Source organism: Phaseolus vulgaris, chromosome 5 (genome assembly GCF_000499845.2).
Source record: "Phaseolus vulgaris cultivar G19833 chromosome 5, P. vulgaris v2.0, whole genome shotgun sequence".
In the NCBI taxonomy this organism is placed as follows: Eukaryota; Viridiplantae; Streptophyta; class Magnoliopsida; order Fabales; family Fabaceae; genus Phaseolus; species Phaseolus vulgaris.
Window position 1 is genome coordinate 22,010,291 of NC_023755.2, and position 18,241 is coordinate 22,028,531.

At 33.9% G+C, this 18,241-nt stretch overlaps 1 protein-coding gene across 1 annotated transcript; it reads left to right on the forward strand.

The window, feature by feature from the left end:
* The first annotated feature begins 11,825 nt into the window (after positions 1–11,825).
* LOC137834454 (uncharacterized) lies at positions 11,826–16,439 on the forward strand. The gene is made up of 2 exons (XM_068642503.1): positions 11,826–12,844; positions 15,513–16,439. Exons 1-2 carry the CDS (start codon positions 12,185–12,187, stop codon positions 15,570–15,572), a joined length of 720 nt encoding a protein of 239 aa, XP_068498604.1. The 5' UTR covers positions 11,826–12,184; the 3' UTR covers positions 15,573–16,439.
* The last annotated feature ends 1,802 nt before the right edge of the window (positions 16,440–18,241 follow it).

An 18,241-nucleotide genomic window follows, 5' to 3' on the forward strand; every position in this document is an offset into this window, starting at 1 on the left:
AGGGGTGCCCTTGAGGTAACGCAAAAGACGTGAGACAACTTGCTGATGATGAGTTGTGGGTGCAGATATGAATTGGCTTAAATTGTGGACAGCGAAGGCGATGTCTGGTCGCGTGTTGGTGAAGTAAATTAGACGTCCAAGGAGTCTTCTGTATTGAGAAGTGGCATCAGCATCGAGAGGTGAGCCTTGGTCGGGAGAGAGACGGGAGGTGTGAGTCATAGGAGTGGCCACAGGTGCAGAGTCAAGCATGCCAGTTTCTTGAAGGAGATCAAGAGTATATTTGCGTTGACTTAAATGAAGACCAGTACTGTTGCGAGCAATTTCCAGTCCCAAAAAGTAAGTGAGATTACCTAATTTTTTTATCTTGAAGTGATGGTGAAGGGATGCAGTAATTGTATTGATTTCCTCCGTGTCATCACCAGTTAAGAGCAAGTCATCAACATAAACAAGAATAACAGTGAGTTTATCATTATTATATTTAAGAAAAAGAGAGTGATCAGCAACAGAAATAGAGTAATTATTTGATAAAAGAAAAGTAGAAAGTTTGGCGTACCATTGGCGACCAGCTTGACGAAGGTCATACAAAGACCGTTGAAGCTTGCAAACATGCTGGGAAGAAGGAAGAGAGAGGCCAGGTGGGGGGGTCATGTATATCTCTTCATGGAGATCACCATGAAGAAATGCATTATTGACATCAAGTTGTTTTAAAATCCAATTTTTGGTAGTGGCAATAGCAAGCAGAAGGCGGAGGGTAGTGAGTTTAGCAACAAGTGCAAAAGTGTCTAAGAAATCAAGTCCTTCAAGTTGGGTAAACCCTTTGGCAACAACTCTAGCTTTGTGGCGCTCAACAGTGCCATCAGAATGGTATTTGATTTTATATACCCATTTACAACCAATAGTTTTCTTTCCTGAAGGGAGAGGGGTAAGTTACCAAGTATTGTTAGCAGCAAGAGCTTGAAGCTCATCTTGCATGGCAGATTGCCAAGAAGCATGTTTGGAGACTTCGTTATATGTCCGAGGTTCAGGATGAGAATTGATAGAGGAAATAACATTTCTAAAATTGGAAGATAAGGAATTGTAAGACAAGTAATTATGAATAGGATATCTACTACTTACAGTGTTGGTTGCAGTGTGGAAATCTGCAAGATAGGCAGGTTGTCGGTGAGGACGAGCTGATCTTCTTGGAAATTGGGGTGAGATGCTTCCTAGAGATGCAGGCGGTGATAATTCTGATGGAGGTGCAATGTTGGATGCAGGAGCAGAGGCACTATTTGTTGGAAGATCATAGGATAATGAGGCTGGTGGAGGAACAGTATTGGGTGCAGGAGTAGAGGCACATGGCTCGACAGGAGGTGCAGTATCAGAAAAAAAATCAAAAGCAGAATTATATGCATTAGAAATAGGGAGAGATAAAGTGTTAGGGTCCTTAGGCAAGCCACTGTCCAATTTATATGGAAAGTGGTTTTCATGAAGATTACATGTCTTGATATCTCTATGCTATGAAACTTTAAATTTAAGATAATATAACCTTTTGTATTTTGCGGGAAACCAAGAAAAATACCTTTGATAAATCTATCATCTAATTTTTTTCCTATGTGCAGTAATGGTACTAGCATAACAGAGACAACCAAACACTTTTAGAAAGGAAATGTCATATGGATTTCCAAACAACTTTTCATGAGGAGTGATGTTATCAAGTAATGGAGTAGGAATAGCATTTATTAAGAAAACAGCATGATTTACAGCAAATTCCCAAAAAATAGGAGGAAGATTTGCTTGAAAAAGTAAAGCCCGGGTTACATTTAGTATGTGTTGATGTTTACGTTCTACAATGCCATTTTGTTGTGGTGTTTCAACACAAGATTTTTGATGTATAATTCCCTTTGAAGCATAAAAATTTGACATAGCAAACTCAACACCATTGTCAGTACGAATCGTTTTGATATTAGTTTTGAAATGATTTTGAACGAAAACAGTGAAGTTAATGATGTGTTGACGCACTTCAGATTTGTTATGCAGCAGAATAACCCAAGTATAACGCGAGTAATCATCAACAATAGTCAAGAAATAACGAAAACCTTGCATAGAAATTATGGAACATGGTCCCCAAATATCAAAGTGTACAAGATCAAAAATAGCAGAGGTAACAGTATTACTTAAAGTGAAAGGAAGTTTTCTCTGTTTTGCACGACTACAAGTGTCACATACATGATGAGTATCAACAGTAATAAAAGAGTATTGTTTGCTTAAGACATGTAATCTTTCATGTGAAGGGTGTCCTAGTCTATAATGTCATAGTGTTTTGTCTGTGATATTGCAATTAATAAAAGGAGCAATACAATGCGGTTTAGAATGACTAGAAGCAGGCAAGGTAGTGACAAGGTACAAGCCAGCGGTGGCTTTAACTGTACCAATCCTCTCTTGAGTGAGATTGTCTTGTATAATGCAGTGGGTTAGTGAAAGTTAAAGTGCATTTAAGTTGGTGTGTGAGTTTAGAAACAGATATTAAGTTTAATTGAAAATGAGGCACGTATAACACATCAGACAAATAAAACTGATCAGAAAAACGTACTAAACCAGAATATGTGGCATAAACAGTTTGGCCATTTGGAAGACTAATTAAGACAGGTTTAATTTTAGTATAAGTAGTAAAAACCTTCAAATTGTGACAAACATGATCAGTGGCACCAGAATCAATAATCCAAGATTCTTTTATAGAAGATAGTGAAGAGAGAAACTTACCTGTTGAAGAATGCTCAGTATTGGGGATTTCATCCGTAGAGATGGTGCCGACTTGATTAATTTGAGTGTGAGGGGCAGGATCCTCAAGGTTTTGCTGACGCAAAATGTTGGCAAGGAATTGGCACTGTTGTGATGTAAGTTGAATCCCCTTTACATCATGTTCTTTAGGAAAAAGCTCAGAAAAAGTGTCAGTAGTAATCATATTATTGGCTTGGGATGTCCAATTGGTGAATTTGTAGCCAGGAGGGAACCCATGCTTTTTATAACAGGTGTCAACAGTGTGGTCAAGACGATTACAAAAAGTGTAGACTTTTCTAATAAAAGAAAACTTTGAGGTTTTAACATTACCAGAAGGAAAACCCACTTTGCGAAAACAAACAGCCTCAGTATGACCATATTTACCACAAAAATTGCATGTAATAGTGTGACTACTATTAAGACTATGAAGACTAGGATTTTCATTAAACATTGCCTAAAATATTTTTAAAACCAATCAAGATTTTGAAAGAGAATAGAAAAAAAAAAACCAAGAACAACAAAGAGGGAAATAAAAATCAGAGAGAAGTGCAGCAGAACTCTTCATTCGAAGAGCTCTGATACCATATTACAGTAAATGAAGATGAATATTCCTTGTCTGATGATGCTAATGTAGCGTACGTAATCGCACGTAATCGTAATGAAGAAAGAGAGGTTTTGATGAACCCTAATTGTAGAGAAAAATAAATATAAAAGAAACTTTTATTCACTTGTATATTAGAGAGTAAAATACATGGTGTATATATAAGAAAAAGATTAAGACCTAGCTGAATCAGAAAAGGAAAGTTGGGTCAAACAAACAAAGCCCAATAACTTAAAATAGAAAATTAAATATATTAACAGAAGAGAACGAAGAACTATATTTATAATTAGAGGATAATCTGTATAGTAAGATGTAAATTCAATGGTTATTTCTTATACTTATTATTTTAATAATATTATTAAAAAAATCACTAATTTTCTGTATATACAATTATTTTTCTCTGTATAAGTCATTGAATAATGATTACGTGTAATGATAATTTTATTATATTATTAAATTATAATTTTATTATATTTTTTTAATATAAATTAACTTTTTGAGAGAGAATACCGAAAAATTTAAATCTTAATTTTTGACCATTACCAAATTTAATGATTTTGATTAAATTTTATTATTCTTTAAAAATGAAAAATTGTTATAAATAATTTAAATTGCGTATAATAAAGTTATTTGTTTGATTTAGTGTAGAGACTAAAAATATAATTAAATTTTAATTTTTGTATTACTGTAATGTATACAATCAAGATCTTTATTTGACGTCATTCGCCATGATTGTATAAATTATACATGGTTGACATCATGTTCGGGCCTAAATTATGTCGGGAATCTAAAATATTAATAAGTTTGAAGAACAATTAAAAATTATTTAAAGTTCTAATCAGTATTTATTATCAAAATTAAGCTAAATTAATCTTAAAAGTCATTATAATATATTCGGATCCAATATAAATCGTGATTTCACTCACCTCTATGAATGTGTGAACACCACCTAGTTAAAGAAATGTTTTCTTCCCAAATTTATTGCTCCGATACTGACTTGAGCTTCGAATAACCTTTTGCAGATACCTTCCCAAATCCTGACCGAGATGTGATCAAGATCCAGGATTCTAAGAGAAAAATTTAAAGAAAACCATGCGTAGTTTATGCAATTACAACTGATGATGCCAACAGATGATCTCGGTCATATACAATACACTAACCTCCTAAGCTCAATAAGCTTAAGTATTGTGAGTCTAAGATTGAAAATGTTTTAAGAATGATGTTGGTCATCCATTACGATGTCAAGTAGACTATCTCAACCTCAAGTAAGTCATCTCATTCTCATATAGGTCATCTCAACCACATACAACCTCGACTGATATCTCCACTATATAAATTATAATTAGTAAATAATTTTTAAAAAAAAGTTAATAAACTGTTTCTTTTAATTAATAAACTATTTTACCTGGATTATAATCATTATAAAAATAAATGTGAAACAACTAATTTTTTACATATTTCACAAAGTATAAGACGTAAAAACTTCATTACAACTTACAAAACTAGAAACCAAGTTGAGTTGAATCTAAATGTTAGCATCTACTGCTTTTATTATTCAGTAAATTTTATAAAAAAATTCCCGACTAATTTACTTTTGGTGAAATCTCTTTTCATAATCACTTTTTTTTTTATTTGGAAGTTTTTGTCAAAAGCTTATTTATTTGATCAGAAACTCAATTGATAAGTATTTTTCATTCTTTCTTAAATATATAATTACTTTACTATCATATAATCACATGTTTAATAATAAGAAAACACAAGATTAAATATTTTTTAGATAATTACAAAGTTTTAATCCTAACATAAGATTGAAGGGATGTCACGTAAATTTAATCTAAAACTACCTCTTTCATCTTCACATCTTATAGTTGACACAAAATTAGCACCAAAACCATATTGAAACAATTGGGTAGTGAGTTCCCTTGCTTAGACAGAAACATTAGCCAAATAAACATATATATTCCTACCAACAACAAAAACTTTAGAGGAATGGTATATCAGGAGCCACAATGTTTTGGAGGAAAAACATCACACATGTCTATGAAAAATCAAACAAAACACTGTCTTGGATCTGTTAACCATTTTGAAGACACAACCTTTGCTTGAAAATCTTGCCAAGAGCCAACTCTGAGAAATAAGGTTCTTATTTACTAAACTAGTAATATCCAAGATACCATTTGAAGATGTCATTTTCTCCCAAATTGTCCAACAATTATTCATTTCATAAATCACACCCTTCTTTTATGATATATCCTTGCCAAACACCCAACCAAATACTTAATTTCTACTAACACTAAAAAAAATCAGTAAATTAAAATCAATTTTAAAAATAAAAATTATTATATTTCATTAGATTAAATATTATTTTAAAAACTAAAAAAATTATTAATATATAAAGTAATTTCTATTATTAATAAAATTTATAAATTAACTTCTAAATTGATATTTAATTAACTATTAAAATTTTAATTAATTAATGTTTAAATCTAGTAATTAATTAAATACTAATTTAAAAATAAATTTATAAATTTTATTAAGAATAAAAAATACTTTAAATATCGATAATTTTTTAGTATATAAAATAATATTTTATTTAATCAATATATTAATTTATTTATTTTTAATTAATTTTTATTTAATGCTTTTTAAAATATGCCAAAAAGAAATTATTAAAATTATTTTTCTAATGTTTACAGTACCTAAGAAACATGTGTGGCAGATATTGATTCTGTCACAAGATATTTCATAAAAGTATAGAAATGTGTCAAAAAAACTAATTTGTTTCCCTTTGTTGGATCAAAATCGCATACTCAAACTTTACGACAACAACAAAAAAACACCTAAATTATGAAAAGTCACACCCATTTATCATTAATGATGCAGCCTAACATGAACCAACAAAATATGAAGTTATATTATAAGAATATGTTATATATAAATATATATATATATATATATATATATATAACTATTTTTATTTTATTTAATAATATTTTTTTTCTATTATACTTTTAATCATTTTTTTAAGTTCACATGATAGATATTATTATGAACTTAACAACGAGTATTATTGTACTTTAAAGTTAAACTATCGTGTGAAAAGTTTCATAAAAAAGAAGTTTAACTCCTTTTTCTTAAAAAAATAAAGGATTTAAAAATCTTTTTAAGTATGAGAGTAATGATAATGCTATCTTAATTCTAAAATAACTGTAGTTTTAATGATATTGCTATTTTAATAGTAAAACTTTCAGAATGCATGATTGATTTCGCTTTCCAATGTAGTGTTAATTATTTTTTCCTATAATAACAAAGGTTGTAGTCTTAAATAAAGAAGGATACAAGATGTATCTCTTTAACAACTATTAGGCTGCGCGTTATATTGCTTGGATTTATTTTTAGAAAAACTATAATGTTTTATATAATCAAGTGTTGAATTAAGTATGATTAGGTTAAATTTTAGTAGACAGGTTTGAATTTGACTTTATTTATGATTATAAATGTTTAAGTTTGAACTATTCATTTGTTATAGGTCAATTTTTAAAATTTGGTCAAACCTTACTTAGTTTGAAAGTTTACTTTATGATTTGTTTTATATAAGGTCATTAAATGAGTTCATAAATATTTTAAGAAAAATATCAATAATTATACATTATATTATTAAATATAAATTATAGGTATATATTATAATAATAATAATAATAATAATAATAATAATAATAATAATACTAATACTACCTTATATGTTTGTATTTTAAAACTATTATATATAATTTTTAATAGTATTTTTATACAAACATAAATAAAAAAATTGACTTTTTTAAGTAAAGAAAACAAAATTTATATATATATATATATATATATATATGTATATAAATTGAAATATCGTTAGATCAAACTTCTTTCACATAAATTATGTATATAAAAAGTTATATAAATATAAAAATAATTGACATCACATTCATATACTTTAAAATTGACTTAATATATAATTTATTATAAACATATACAAATATGAAAATTTGATTATCATCTTATTTAGAAAAATATAAAGAAAACACAGAAAGAGCTATTTAAATTGTATTAGTGGATATTTAAAAAAAAAATCCAAAACTCAAAATTAAAGCTCATTCATAATTTGGTATTTTATTACAACCATTATAATGGATTTGAAACTCAATTTTATATTTAAATTTATAAATTAGTTTTAATGAATTTGAAATCACTTTTATACTTATATTTATAAATTTTTTATTTAATGTAATCTTCAATTTGGTCTTTTTATTAAGATAATGATTTAAAAAATAAAAAATTAACACATGATATATACATAAAGTGGTATAAAAAAATCAATTTTTTAAATAAACAACAAAAATTACACTAGATGCACTCCTTGATACACTTTTTTTTATAATATTGTTAAATTTAATAATAAAAAATCCGAATAATAATATAACCTTTGACTCACTTGGTAGAATGAAGGTACATCTAACTATATTTTAAGATTAATTTTATTGATAACTAATTTAGTAGTGTAGTTCTTTAAAATAAATGAGTATACGATTTGCAAATATACATGAATAAAATCTAAACGTGTATTTCTTGGAAAAAAAGAAAATGAAAAAGGAGTGTTTGGCCGCGGAATAAAGCACTTTATAATTTGTGTGGTGGGTTTTGGGGTTGATTGAAGAAGCAAATTGATTATGAGTTTTAGTTGAGGTTAGGCTGGAGTCAAAAAAACACATGCTTCGCCTCTCAGGTTTGGCCAGCCACCAAACTGACATGTTTATCCAGTTCGGCGCCTACAGAACACAAGATACAACCCTTACTTAACAAATGTGTGTCATGCCCATGCAACACTTTACATCAACAACCCTAACAAAATATCTTCCTTCTTTCATGCTATCTACCTGCCTTCACACAACTTCCCTATACTATTTTCTTACTCTTAGCCTCCAAAATAATAAGAGGAGACACAACAACTTACATGAGATTATCTCTTTTAACCCTTTTCTTTTAACCCTTTTACATGAGATTATCTCTTTTAACCTTTTTTTTAATGTGTTTTTTTTTTATAAACTCAAAAAGTCCTCTTATTTGCTTATTAGTCTCTGTATTTTCTGAGATGTTCTCTTCTCAATGTTGATGACTTCCTTCGATATGGGATGAGAGTGTGTACTTACAAAAGATGCTCTCACGTTCAACTCAATCATCTTAGATAGTTGAAAGTGATAAATGTTATTAAAAATATACATCTACATGAACCTTGTCAACCTATTTATAGAGTTATGTTGAGCCTCCATGCAGATGGGCTTGCATTAGTACGAATGGGGTGATTAACCTTATTAGTTTGACACCAACTACGTTTAAAGTATATTAATCTTGTTTTTAAGCAATCATTGTATCAAGTTCCAGAGACATGTTTGACGGTATTTTTGAGATCCTTATGTAATTTTTTTGGCCTTTTATAGTGAAGGTGATCTCGATCGTGTATAGTAAGCTCAGAAAGCTTTCCTTGAGAGTCCTATTGTAGGAAAAATTATGCGGATGTTCTTTTGATGGAAACCAAGTAGAGGATGCTCTAGGCCATGAAGCCCAAGCCCAACAAGGGGCCCAAGCCCATCAAGGGGTCCAAGCCCAACGAATTACTAGGAGCATGGCAAGAGCTTTGGGACAAGAGTATAATAAAATGGCTCTTCTTATTTCTTTTGTAGAATAGGGGTGTGAATGTAATAAAAAGGTGTAAGTAGTAAGGGAGTCTAGGGGGGAGTGTAGATAGGAGCCTAGGGGGTGCCAAACCGAATTTCATTGCATTTGTGTGCCATTTAGCTTGCATTTTCAGCACCTCTAGGCTATAAATAAAGGTGCTTAGCTTGTACAATTCAGATTGGAATTTTATAGTAGAGAGACTATACTCAATTTGGGAGAGAATTTGTGAGTTTTGAGTCTTCCTCTTCTTTGCCTTATCTTGTGAGCTATGGTGAGCTTCAAGTGGTGGCACTCCATCACTTATCTTGGTTCAAGGTTCCAAGTGGCGTGAATGGCTTCTTCCAATCCTCAAAATCCAGCAAGCATCTTCATATAAGTGTCTTCTTTCATTTCTTCAATTTTTCATTCGGTAGTTTCATTTCCTAATGTGTTTCCTTTATTTTCTACCGTTTACATTCTGTTTTCCAGCTTTGTTCTTTGTTTCTTTTTCGGTTCAGTAGCTAGTTTCTTAATTCTGTCCAGTTTTAATTCTTGTTCTTCTTTCCTTTTGTTTTGATTCAATTTGACAATACATGGACTTCAATATGAGTCTTGGTTGGTGCTTAGTTTTGGTGAGTTCTTGAATTTAGAACATTGATCCAATTCTAAAGTAAAGTGCCTTTCAAATCCAGCTCAAGTTGTTCCTAAGAATGTCAAGAATCATGTGTTCTTGTAGTTACATTCACATCATGTGGTATCTAGAGTCTAGGCTTGTTTTTGCTTAATTTTGAGTTGTATAGCACTTTACTTTCAAGAGCTCTTTACTTTCTTGCAATTTCAGTTTCTGTTTTAGGATTTATTTTGTGTTTTCTTGTTGTTTTCTTTTGTTACACCATGTGTTTGTGAAAAGGACTCTAGCACTCATTGTTCATATGAGTATGGCTGCTCTTTTGGAATGGCATTCTCCTTCCTAGAGCTGACCTTAAGCTTCCTTTCACTTGTGGTTATATCTTGTTATATGTCTTTTAATTTTGTAATCATGTCAAGTTTTGTCTTAGTCATGTTATTCCATAATTGTCATTACTTCTAGTAGTACTTTTATTGCTTTAATTGTTTTTTGCTTTGGTTTACTTTCTGTTTTTTGAGTTTATTGCTTGATCCTTTGTGCATTTTCATTTTTAGATTTGAGTTCATGCTTGTATTTTCATTCTATACAAGTTCCTTTACACAATTTCCATTATGTCTTTGCTAGTTCATCATACTGTTTTTCATTCCTAAATAGGCTCCTCTGTTTTCTTACAAACGTGCTACTGTTTTCAATTTACTGCAATTAATTGGCTCATAGGAAATTTGTGAAAATTTGGATTTACATACTTCAAAGTGTTACAAAAGCATAGAAAAAAGAATCACTAAAAAATTCCAAGTACACAAAAAATGATAAATAAAATACGAAAAGTGTACAATACTGCCGAAAAGAATACGGTAATTGGGCAGCAATTTTGAAATTATTTCTCTCAATTGGCTTACTGTTTTTACCTCATTCCAGCGCCATTTTTGAGTTAAGACATTGAAGTTTCTGTGGTTAATTTTTCACATTCCAGTTCGCTTTCCATCGGTACAGTTAAATCTGTAAACATAGCACAATTTGCTTTAAAAAAAAAAAAAAATTCCAGTAGCTGTTTTCTGTTTTCTTTAATCTACTCTAGCACTTTTCTTTAGGACTCTTTTTGTGTGCCTTCTTTATTCATTGAGTTCCTTATTTTTCTTGATTGTCTTTCATTCATATTCTTTCTAGTTTGTCATACATTACTCTCTGTTTTTGGTTTAGCTTTTATTGTTTACACCTTTTTCTTGCTTGTCTTTTTGTTCTTCTTAAAAGTTGTGTGGAGACTTGTTCTTAAGTAAGTTGGTTTGCTGTAACATATTTCACTTGAAGCTACTCCATTTCACAAGCAAGGCTTGGTTGAGGACAGAATATTTTCTTGGAGTGGTTTGAGTGCTTTCTTGGGCATTTTTCCAGCAACCTATATCTCACTGTTTTTAATTGTTTAACAAGTTTCTTTCACTGTTTTGTTTTCTGTTTTTGTGTATTTTCTGCTCATGGCTCATTTCTCTAGTGGAGAGTCCTCCAAACCGTGCTCACCACAAAAGGCAGCCCTTTATGAGGACTTAAAGAATGTCAAGCAATCCAATGCTCACTATCTTGAGGTGATAAGGAAGATGGAAGCACGGCTCCAAAGTTTGGAGTTAAACCGAGAGGAAATGCATCAAAACCGTGAGCAAAGAACTCCTCCGCCTAGTCGGCATTCTTCAAGGCACTCCCATGGTTATTATGAAGATAATCCAAGGCCAAGACATCATCACCATGAAGAGAGGCGCCAACATGTGGCTGGCCCTTGTTCTCCAAATGTAAAACTTCCTAGTTTTAGTGGTGATAGTGATCCCAATGTATACTTAGGATGGGAGGCTAAGGTGGACCAAATTTTTGATGTAAATGGGGTTAGGGATGAGCATAGGGTTAAGTTAGCTTCTTTAGAATTTTTGGACTATGCCATGCAATGGTGGCATCAATACCTCATGGACATTGACCTACACAAGAGGCCGCCCGTGGTCTCTTGGAACGATTTGAAAGCATGTTTACGCGCTAGATTCGTACCCCCACACTTTAGGAAAGACCTTATGTTGAAACTCCAACGGTTTCATCAAGGCGCGCTAAGTGTGGATGATTACTTTAAACAACTAGACACGCTTTTAATTCGAGCTAATATGGATGAGAGTGAGGAGGCTAAGATAGCTAGGTTTGTGAGTGGACTTCGAAGGGATATTCAAGACGTGGTAGAGTTACAAGAATATTCTTCTTTGGAAAATGTGGTGCACCTTGCTAGCAAAATTGAAAATCAACTTGCAAGGAAAAATGCTTTCAAAAATTCTTCTAAAGATAACTACTACCACTCTTCTTGGAAAAATAAAAACTCTTTTTCAAACATCCCTTCTAAGGACTCTACTTTCAAACCTAGAGAGTCTAAGCCTTCCACTTCCAATGCTAGGCCTAAATCACCACAAAAATCGTCTAGTAAGAAGTGTTTTAAATGTTTAAGCTATGGACATATTGCTTCTAATTGCCCTACTAAACGAACTATGTATATGCATGATGGGGTAGATAGTAGTGAGCATGGGTCCGAATCTTCTAGACATTCCTCACCTTCTAGATCCCCAAGTGAGAGTGAAAGTGAAAGCCCACATGAGGGTGACCTATTAGTAATAAGACGCATGCTTGGACAAGTGTTAAAACCTTTTGATGAAACTCAAAGAGAAAATATTTTTCATTCAAGGTGTCTTATTAATGATAGAGTTTGCTCTTTGATTGTGGATGGGGGGAGTTGTGCAAATGTGGCAAGCACAAGAGTGGTAGACAAACTTGGATTGCCTACCATCTCTCATGCCAAGCCCTACAAGTTACAATGGTTGAGTGAGGTGGGTGAGATAGTGGTGAACAAACAAGTCCTCATTACATTTTCCATTGGCAAATATAAAGATGAGGTCTTGTGTGATGTTGTTCCAATGGAAGCTACTCATATCCTTTTAGGTAGGCCATGGCAATTTGATAGAAAAAATTTTCATGATGGCTTTACCAACAAAATTTCTTTTAACTTCCATGGACACAAAGTCATTCTCAAGTCTCTCTCTCCAAAGGAGGTACATGAGGACCAAGTCAAAATGAGAGAAAAGAGAGAGAAAGAAAAAGAAATTAAAAATTCCAAGAGAAGCCTTCTCATATCTTCCCAACAAGTTCAAAAGGTAATAGGTACTCACAAGCCTATTTTTTTAGCTATTCCTAGACCTATTGAATATGAGTCGGCTAAGGATAGTCCCACATGTTTGGACCATTTGGTAAAGGAATATGAAGATGTGTTTCAAGATCCTCCTAAAGGCTTACCACCTCTAAGAGGGATTGAACACCAAATAGACTTCATGCCCGGGGTTTCTTTACCAAATCGCCCTGCATATAGGACCAATCCTCAAGAGACCAAAGAAATTCAAAGACAAGTTGAGGATTTATTAGCTAAGGGGTGGGTACAAGATAGCATGAGCCCATGTGCTATGCCTGTCATACTTGTCCCTAAAAAGGATGGGACATGGAGGATGTGTACGGATTGTCGCGCTATAAAGAACATCACCATCAAATATAGGCATCCCATTCCTAGGTTAGATGACTTGTTGGATGAATTACATGGGTCTAAAATATTTTCCAAAATTGATCTTAAGAGTGGTTACAATCAAATTCGAATTAAACATGGTGATGAATGGAAAACCGCTTTTAAGACCAAATTTGGTTTATATGAGTGGTTGGTCATGCCTTTTGGCTTGACTAATGCTCCTAGTACCTTCATGCGACTCATGCATCATGTTTTAAGAGCATTCATTGGCAAGTTTGTTGTGGTTTACTTTGATGATATTCTTATATATAGCTTGTCCTTAGAAGATCATGAGTCACATGTTAGACAAGTTCTAGAAACCCTTAGGAAGGAGAAGTTGTATGCTAACCATGCTAAATGTTTCTTTGCATTAGATCATATAGACTTCCTAGGGTTTGTGGTTAGTCATAAAGGGGTGCATGTAGATCAAACAAAATTTGCAGCAATTCAACATTGGCCTACACCCACCAATGTCAATGAAGTACCAAGCTTTCATGGCCTTGCTAGTTTTTATAGGCGGTTTGTGAAAGACTTTAGTACAATTGCCGCACCTTTAAATGCCATAGTAAAGAAGGATGTGGTTTTTAAGTGGGGACAAGAGCAAGAAAACGCTTTTCAAACTTTGAAGGATAAATTAACTAAAGCCCCCATTCTAGCCCTTCCTAACTTTGCTAAGACATTTGAAATAGAGTGTGATGCCTCTAATATAGGCATTGGGGCCGTCCTCCTTCAAGAAGGACACCCCATCGCTTATTTTAGTGAGAAACTCAAAGGGAGTCATCTCAATTACTCCACTTATGATAAAGAACTTTATGCTCTTGTTAGAGCTTTGCAAAATTGGCAACATTATATTTTTCCAAAGGAATTTGTGATTCATAGTGATCATGAGTCCCTTAAATATTTGAAAAGCCAAAGCAAGCTTAATAAGAGACATGCTAAGTGGGTGGAGTTTATTGAGCAATTTCCTTATGTGATCAAACATAAACAAGGTAAAATTAATGTAATGGCCGATGCTCTTTCACGAAGATATACCTTGTTAAATGTTTTAAATGTTCAATATTTAGGTTTTGATCACATAAAGGAACTTTATCATGATGACTTAGATTTCTCTCTAATCTATCAAGAGTGTTCCAAGGGAGGTCACAAAGACTTTTTCTTACATAATGGTTTTCTTTTCAAAGGAAAAAGACTTTGTGTTCCCCAAGGATCCATTAGACAATCTCTTGTTAGAGAGGCTCATGAGGGTGGGCTTATGGGACATTTTGGGGTAGCTAAGACCTTAGAAACATTGCATGAACATTTCTTTTGGCCTCACATGCGCAAATCCGTACATACCTTCTGTGATAGATGTATAGCATGTAGGAAGGCTAAATCTAAGGTCCAACCCCATGGTTTATATACCCCTCTTCCTATCCCTACAATGCCTTGGGTTGATATTTCTATGGATTTTATCTTAGGACTACCCAAGACATCGAAGGGTAAGGATTCCATCTTTGTGGTAGTGGACCGTTTTTCTAAAATGGCTCATTTTATTCCATGCCACAAAGTGGATGATGCATGCCATATTGCAAATCTCTTCTTCAAGGAAGTTGTTCGTTTGCATGGACTTCCTAGAAGTATAGTATCTGATAGGGATTCTAAGTTCTTAAGTCACTTTTGGCGGACCTTATGGGGGAAACTTGGCACCAAACTTCTGTTTTCTACTACCTGCCACCCCCAAACTGATGGTCAAACCGAAGTGGTTAATAGAACTTTGGGTCAATTATTAAGATGCTTTATTTCCGGGAATCCAAGGGCTTGGGAGGATTTACTACCTCATGTTGAATTTGCCTATAATAGAGTAGTGAATTCCACCACTAACCATTCTCCTTTTGAGGTTGTTTATGGGTTTAATCCCCTCACACCTCTAGATCTTCTTCCCATTCCTGTCCTTGATGAGGTTCTATGCAAAGACGGTTTTGAAAAGGCATCTTTTGTTAAAGATTTGCATAACCGCATCAAGTTAAAAATTGAGAAGAAAGTTGGTAAGTATGCTGACACTGCCAACCAAAGGAGAAAGGCATTAATCTTTGAGCCCGGTGATTGGGTTTGGCTTCATTTGAGAAAGGATAGATTTCCTTCTCTAAGGAAGTCCAAACTTATGCCTCGTGGTGATGGCCCTTTCCAAGTCATCAAGAGGATTAATGATAATGCCTATGAGTTAGATATGCCCTCTACTTATCTTGGTAGTAATTCTTTCAATGTTACTGATCTCACTCCTTTTGCTGCAGGTTTCCCAAATTCGTGGACGAATTCTCTCCAACCCGGGGAGTATGATGGAAACCAAGTAGAGGATGCTCTAGGCCATGAAGCCCAAGCCCAACAAGGGGCCCAAGCCCATCAAGGGGTCCAAGCCCAACAAGGGGCCCAAGCCCAACGAATTACTAGGAGCATGGCAAGAGCTTTGGGACAAGAGTATAATAAAATGGCTCTTCTTATTTCTTTTGTAGAATAGGGGTGTGAATGTAATAAAAAGGTGTAAGCAGTAAGGGAGTCTAGGGGGGAGTGTAGATAGGAGCCTAGGGGGTGCCAAACCGAATTTCATTGCATTTGTGTGCCATTTAGCTTGCATTTTCAGCACCTCTAGGCTATAAATAAAGGTGCTTAGCTTGTACAATTCAGATTGGAATTTTATAGTAGAGAGACTATACTCAATTTGGGAGAGAATTTGTGAGTTTTGAGTCTTCCTCTTCTTTGCCTTATCTTGTGAGCTATGGTGAGCTTCAAGTGGTGGCACTCCATCACTTATCTTGGTTCAAGGTTCCAAGTGGCGTGAATGGCTTCTTCCAATCCTCAAAATCCAGCAAGCATCTTCATATAAGTGTCTTCTTTCCTTTCTTCAATTTTTCATTCGGTAGTTTCATTTCCTAATGTGTTTCCTTCATTTTCTACCGTTTACATTCTGTTTTCCAGCTTTGTTCTTTGTTTCTTTTTCGGTTCAGTAGCTAGTTTCTTAATTCTGTCCAGTTTTAATTCTTGTTCTTCTTTCCTTTTGTTTTGATTCAATTTGACAATACATGGACTTCAATATGAGTCTTGGTTGGTGCTTAGTTTTGGTGAGTTCTTGAATTTAGAACATTGATCCAATTCTAAAGTAAAGTGCCTTTCAAATCCAGCTCAAGTTGTTCCTAAGAATGTCAAGAATCATGTGTTCTTGTAGTTACATTCACATCATCTTTGATAGGTGCCAAGATGGTATCAGCTATCTCCCTAACCCCAGGCTCAAGGGGTATTCCCTATAGAGTCTATAAAGTTCTTAGTATGGATTGATTGGGGACTTGGAACAACATCTCTTGTGATGAGCCTTCAGTTGCCACAGTGGGTGTTAGTTTTGCCTCTAGGACTAAGACATGTTAGGTTTATGCTCCCGATGGAGAACAAATCTGATTGTGGAGCAAGCTGAAAGTGCTCTTCTAGCTTGGTTGGGTTATGATTGGGTAGATACGTGTGTGACAAAGTACTTTTCTAAGTATAAGTGGTCATCTATGATAGGATCTTTTGCTGCTAGTGAGTCAATGCTTAAGAAAGATATCGAGGTAGTCATAATTTCATTAGAGCAGTGCAATGTTATTGACAATGTTTGTTATGGTCAAGATGGGCTTCGTACGGATTTTTTTATATGTACGTGTACCTCTTCAAAAATCTTCACACTCGTTTTCCTTTCTACAAATTCACTATGGGTTTCCTTCGGGTCTTAAACGTTGCTCTTACCCAATTACATCCAAATTTGTAGGCTTCACTATAAGCTTTTCGCTTATTATTTGAGTTGTTTAAATTAAAGCCCTCCCCTAGGTTTTTCTTCACTATTATAGTTCCTAGCCAATTGACCCAGTTGGTTGGTTGTCACTTATCGTCAAACCGAGAACGTGTCTTCTTTTACCCTATATGTCTTTGTATAAAAATGTTAAGGGGGAATTTTTTTAAAGTCATAATAGAGTCTCTAGGTAATCTCGTCTAGTAACATAGTTGGTTGAGGTTGATGATAACCTCTAAAGACTTTGAGGTTTTCAAGATTTTAGACCATTGTCGAGGAGGTTGCCCGCTCAAAAGATCCTCACCATTTATCTTTCTCCCCAATGATTGTGGATTTTACCAATATGTATAGTTTTTATTTCATTACAGTAGGTGTTAACTTTACTAAATGCTTTTGTGTTTTCTAAGTGTTATGGCTTACCCTGCTCATGATTTCAAGCAAGTCCTGATGGAAGAGGCCCAAGCACAAACCCACATGCAAGCCCACCAAAGGGTAGATTTGGGCCAACCATAGAGTTATGGCCAAGAGGATCCAAGAAGACGTTCTTTTACATGTTCAAATGCCATAAACTCTAGTGTAGAGTAGACTTTAATTTCTTGTCAAAATTAGCATAGGAACTTTATTTGTAATTTTCTTAGAATTAATTTTGGCACCTAAAACATCAACCTCGGTAAACTTAGAGTTTCTAAAAAAACCTCTAAATTTACCAAGGCCGGTCTAGAAAGCCCATGGAGGGGGTGAACATAAAAACTAGACACACCCCTCCCCATGTGCTCATTTGTGCACCCATGTGCCATGTGCACCCATGTGCTTCACATTTACATTTCATTTGGCTAGCATTAGGGTTGCATTATGGTCCTCCTTAGCCTATAAAAGGAGGAGCCTACACCTTGTATTTTCAAGTTTAATTGAGTATTGTTATGCTGCCCATTTTGTGCACTAGCTTTACTTCTCCTAGAAATCTAGGCTATAAACTTCACTCCTTTCACCTTTCTCCATAGAGCTGGCCGAACCTCTCTAACCCATACTCATCATGCACCTTCAAAGCCATCACAACTCCTAGGAGGGCTTTGTTTCACTCACCCATTGCTTCCGCCTCACTTTCACTACTTTGATTCAAGAAGAACACATGAAATGCCATCATTTGGTATCAGAGCTTTTGGTTCTTCAAGATGAGTAGCTTGTCTTTTTAATTTCAGTTCTTCT

Coding starts and splice junctions, on each gene's coding strand:
- LOC137834454 (XM_068642503.1), top strand. CDS start 12,185: ATGTATATGCATGATGGGGTAGATAGTAGTGAGCATGGGTCCGAATCT. Junction 12,845..15,512: donor CTTCCCAACAAGTTCAAAAG/GTAATAGGTACT, acceptor CTTTTGCTGCAG/GTTTCCCAAATTCGTGGACG.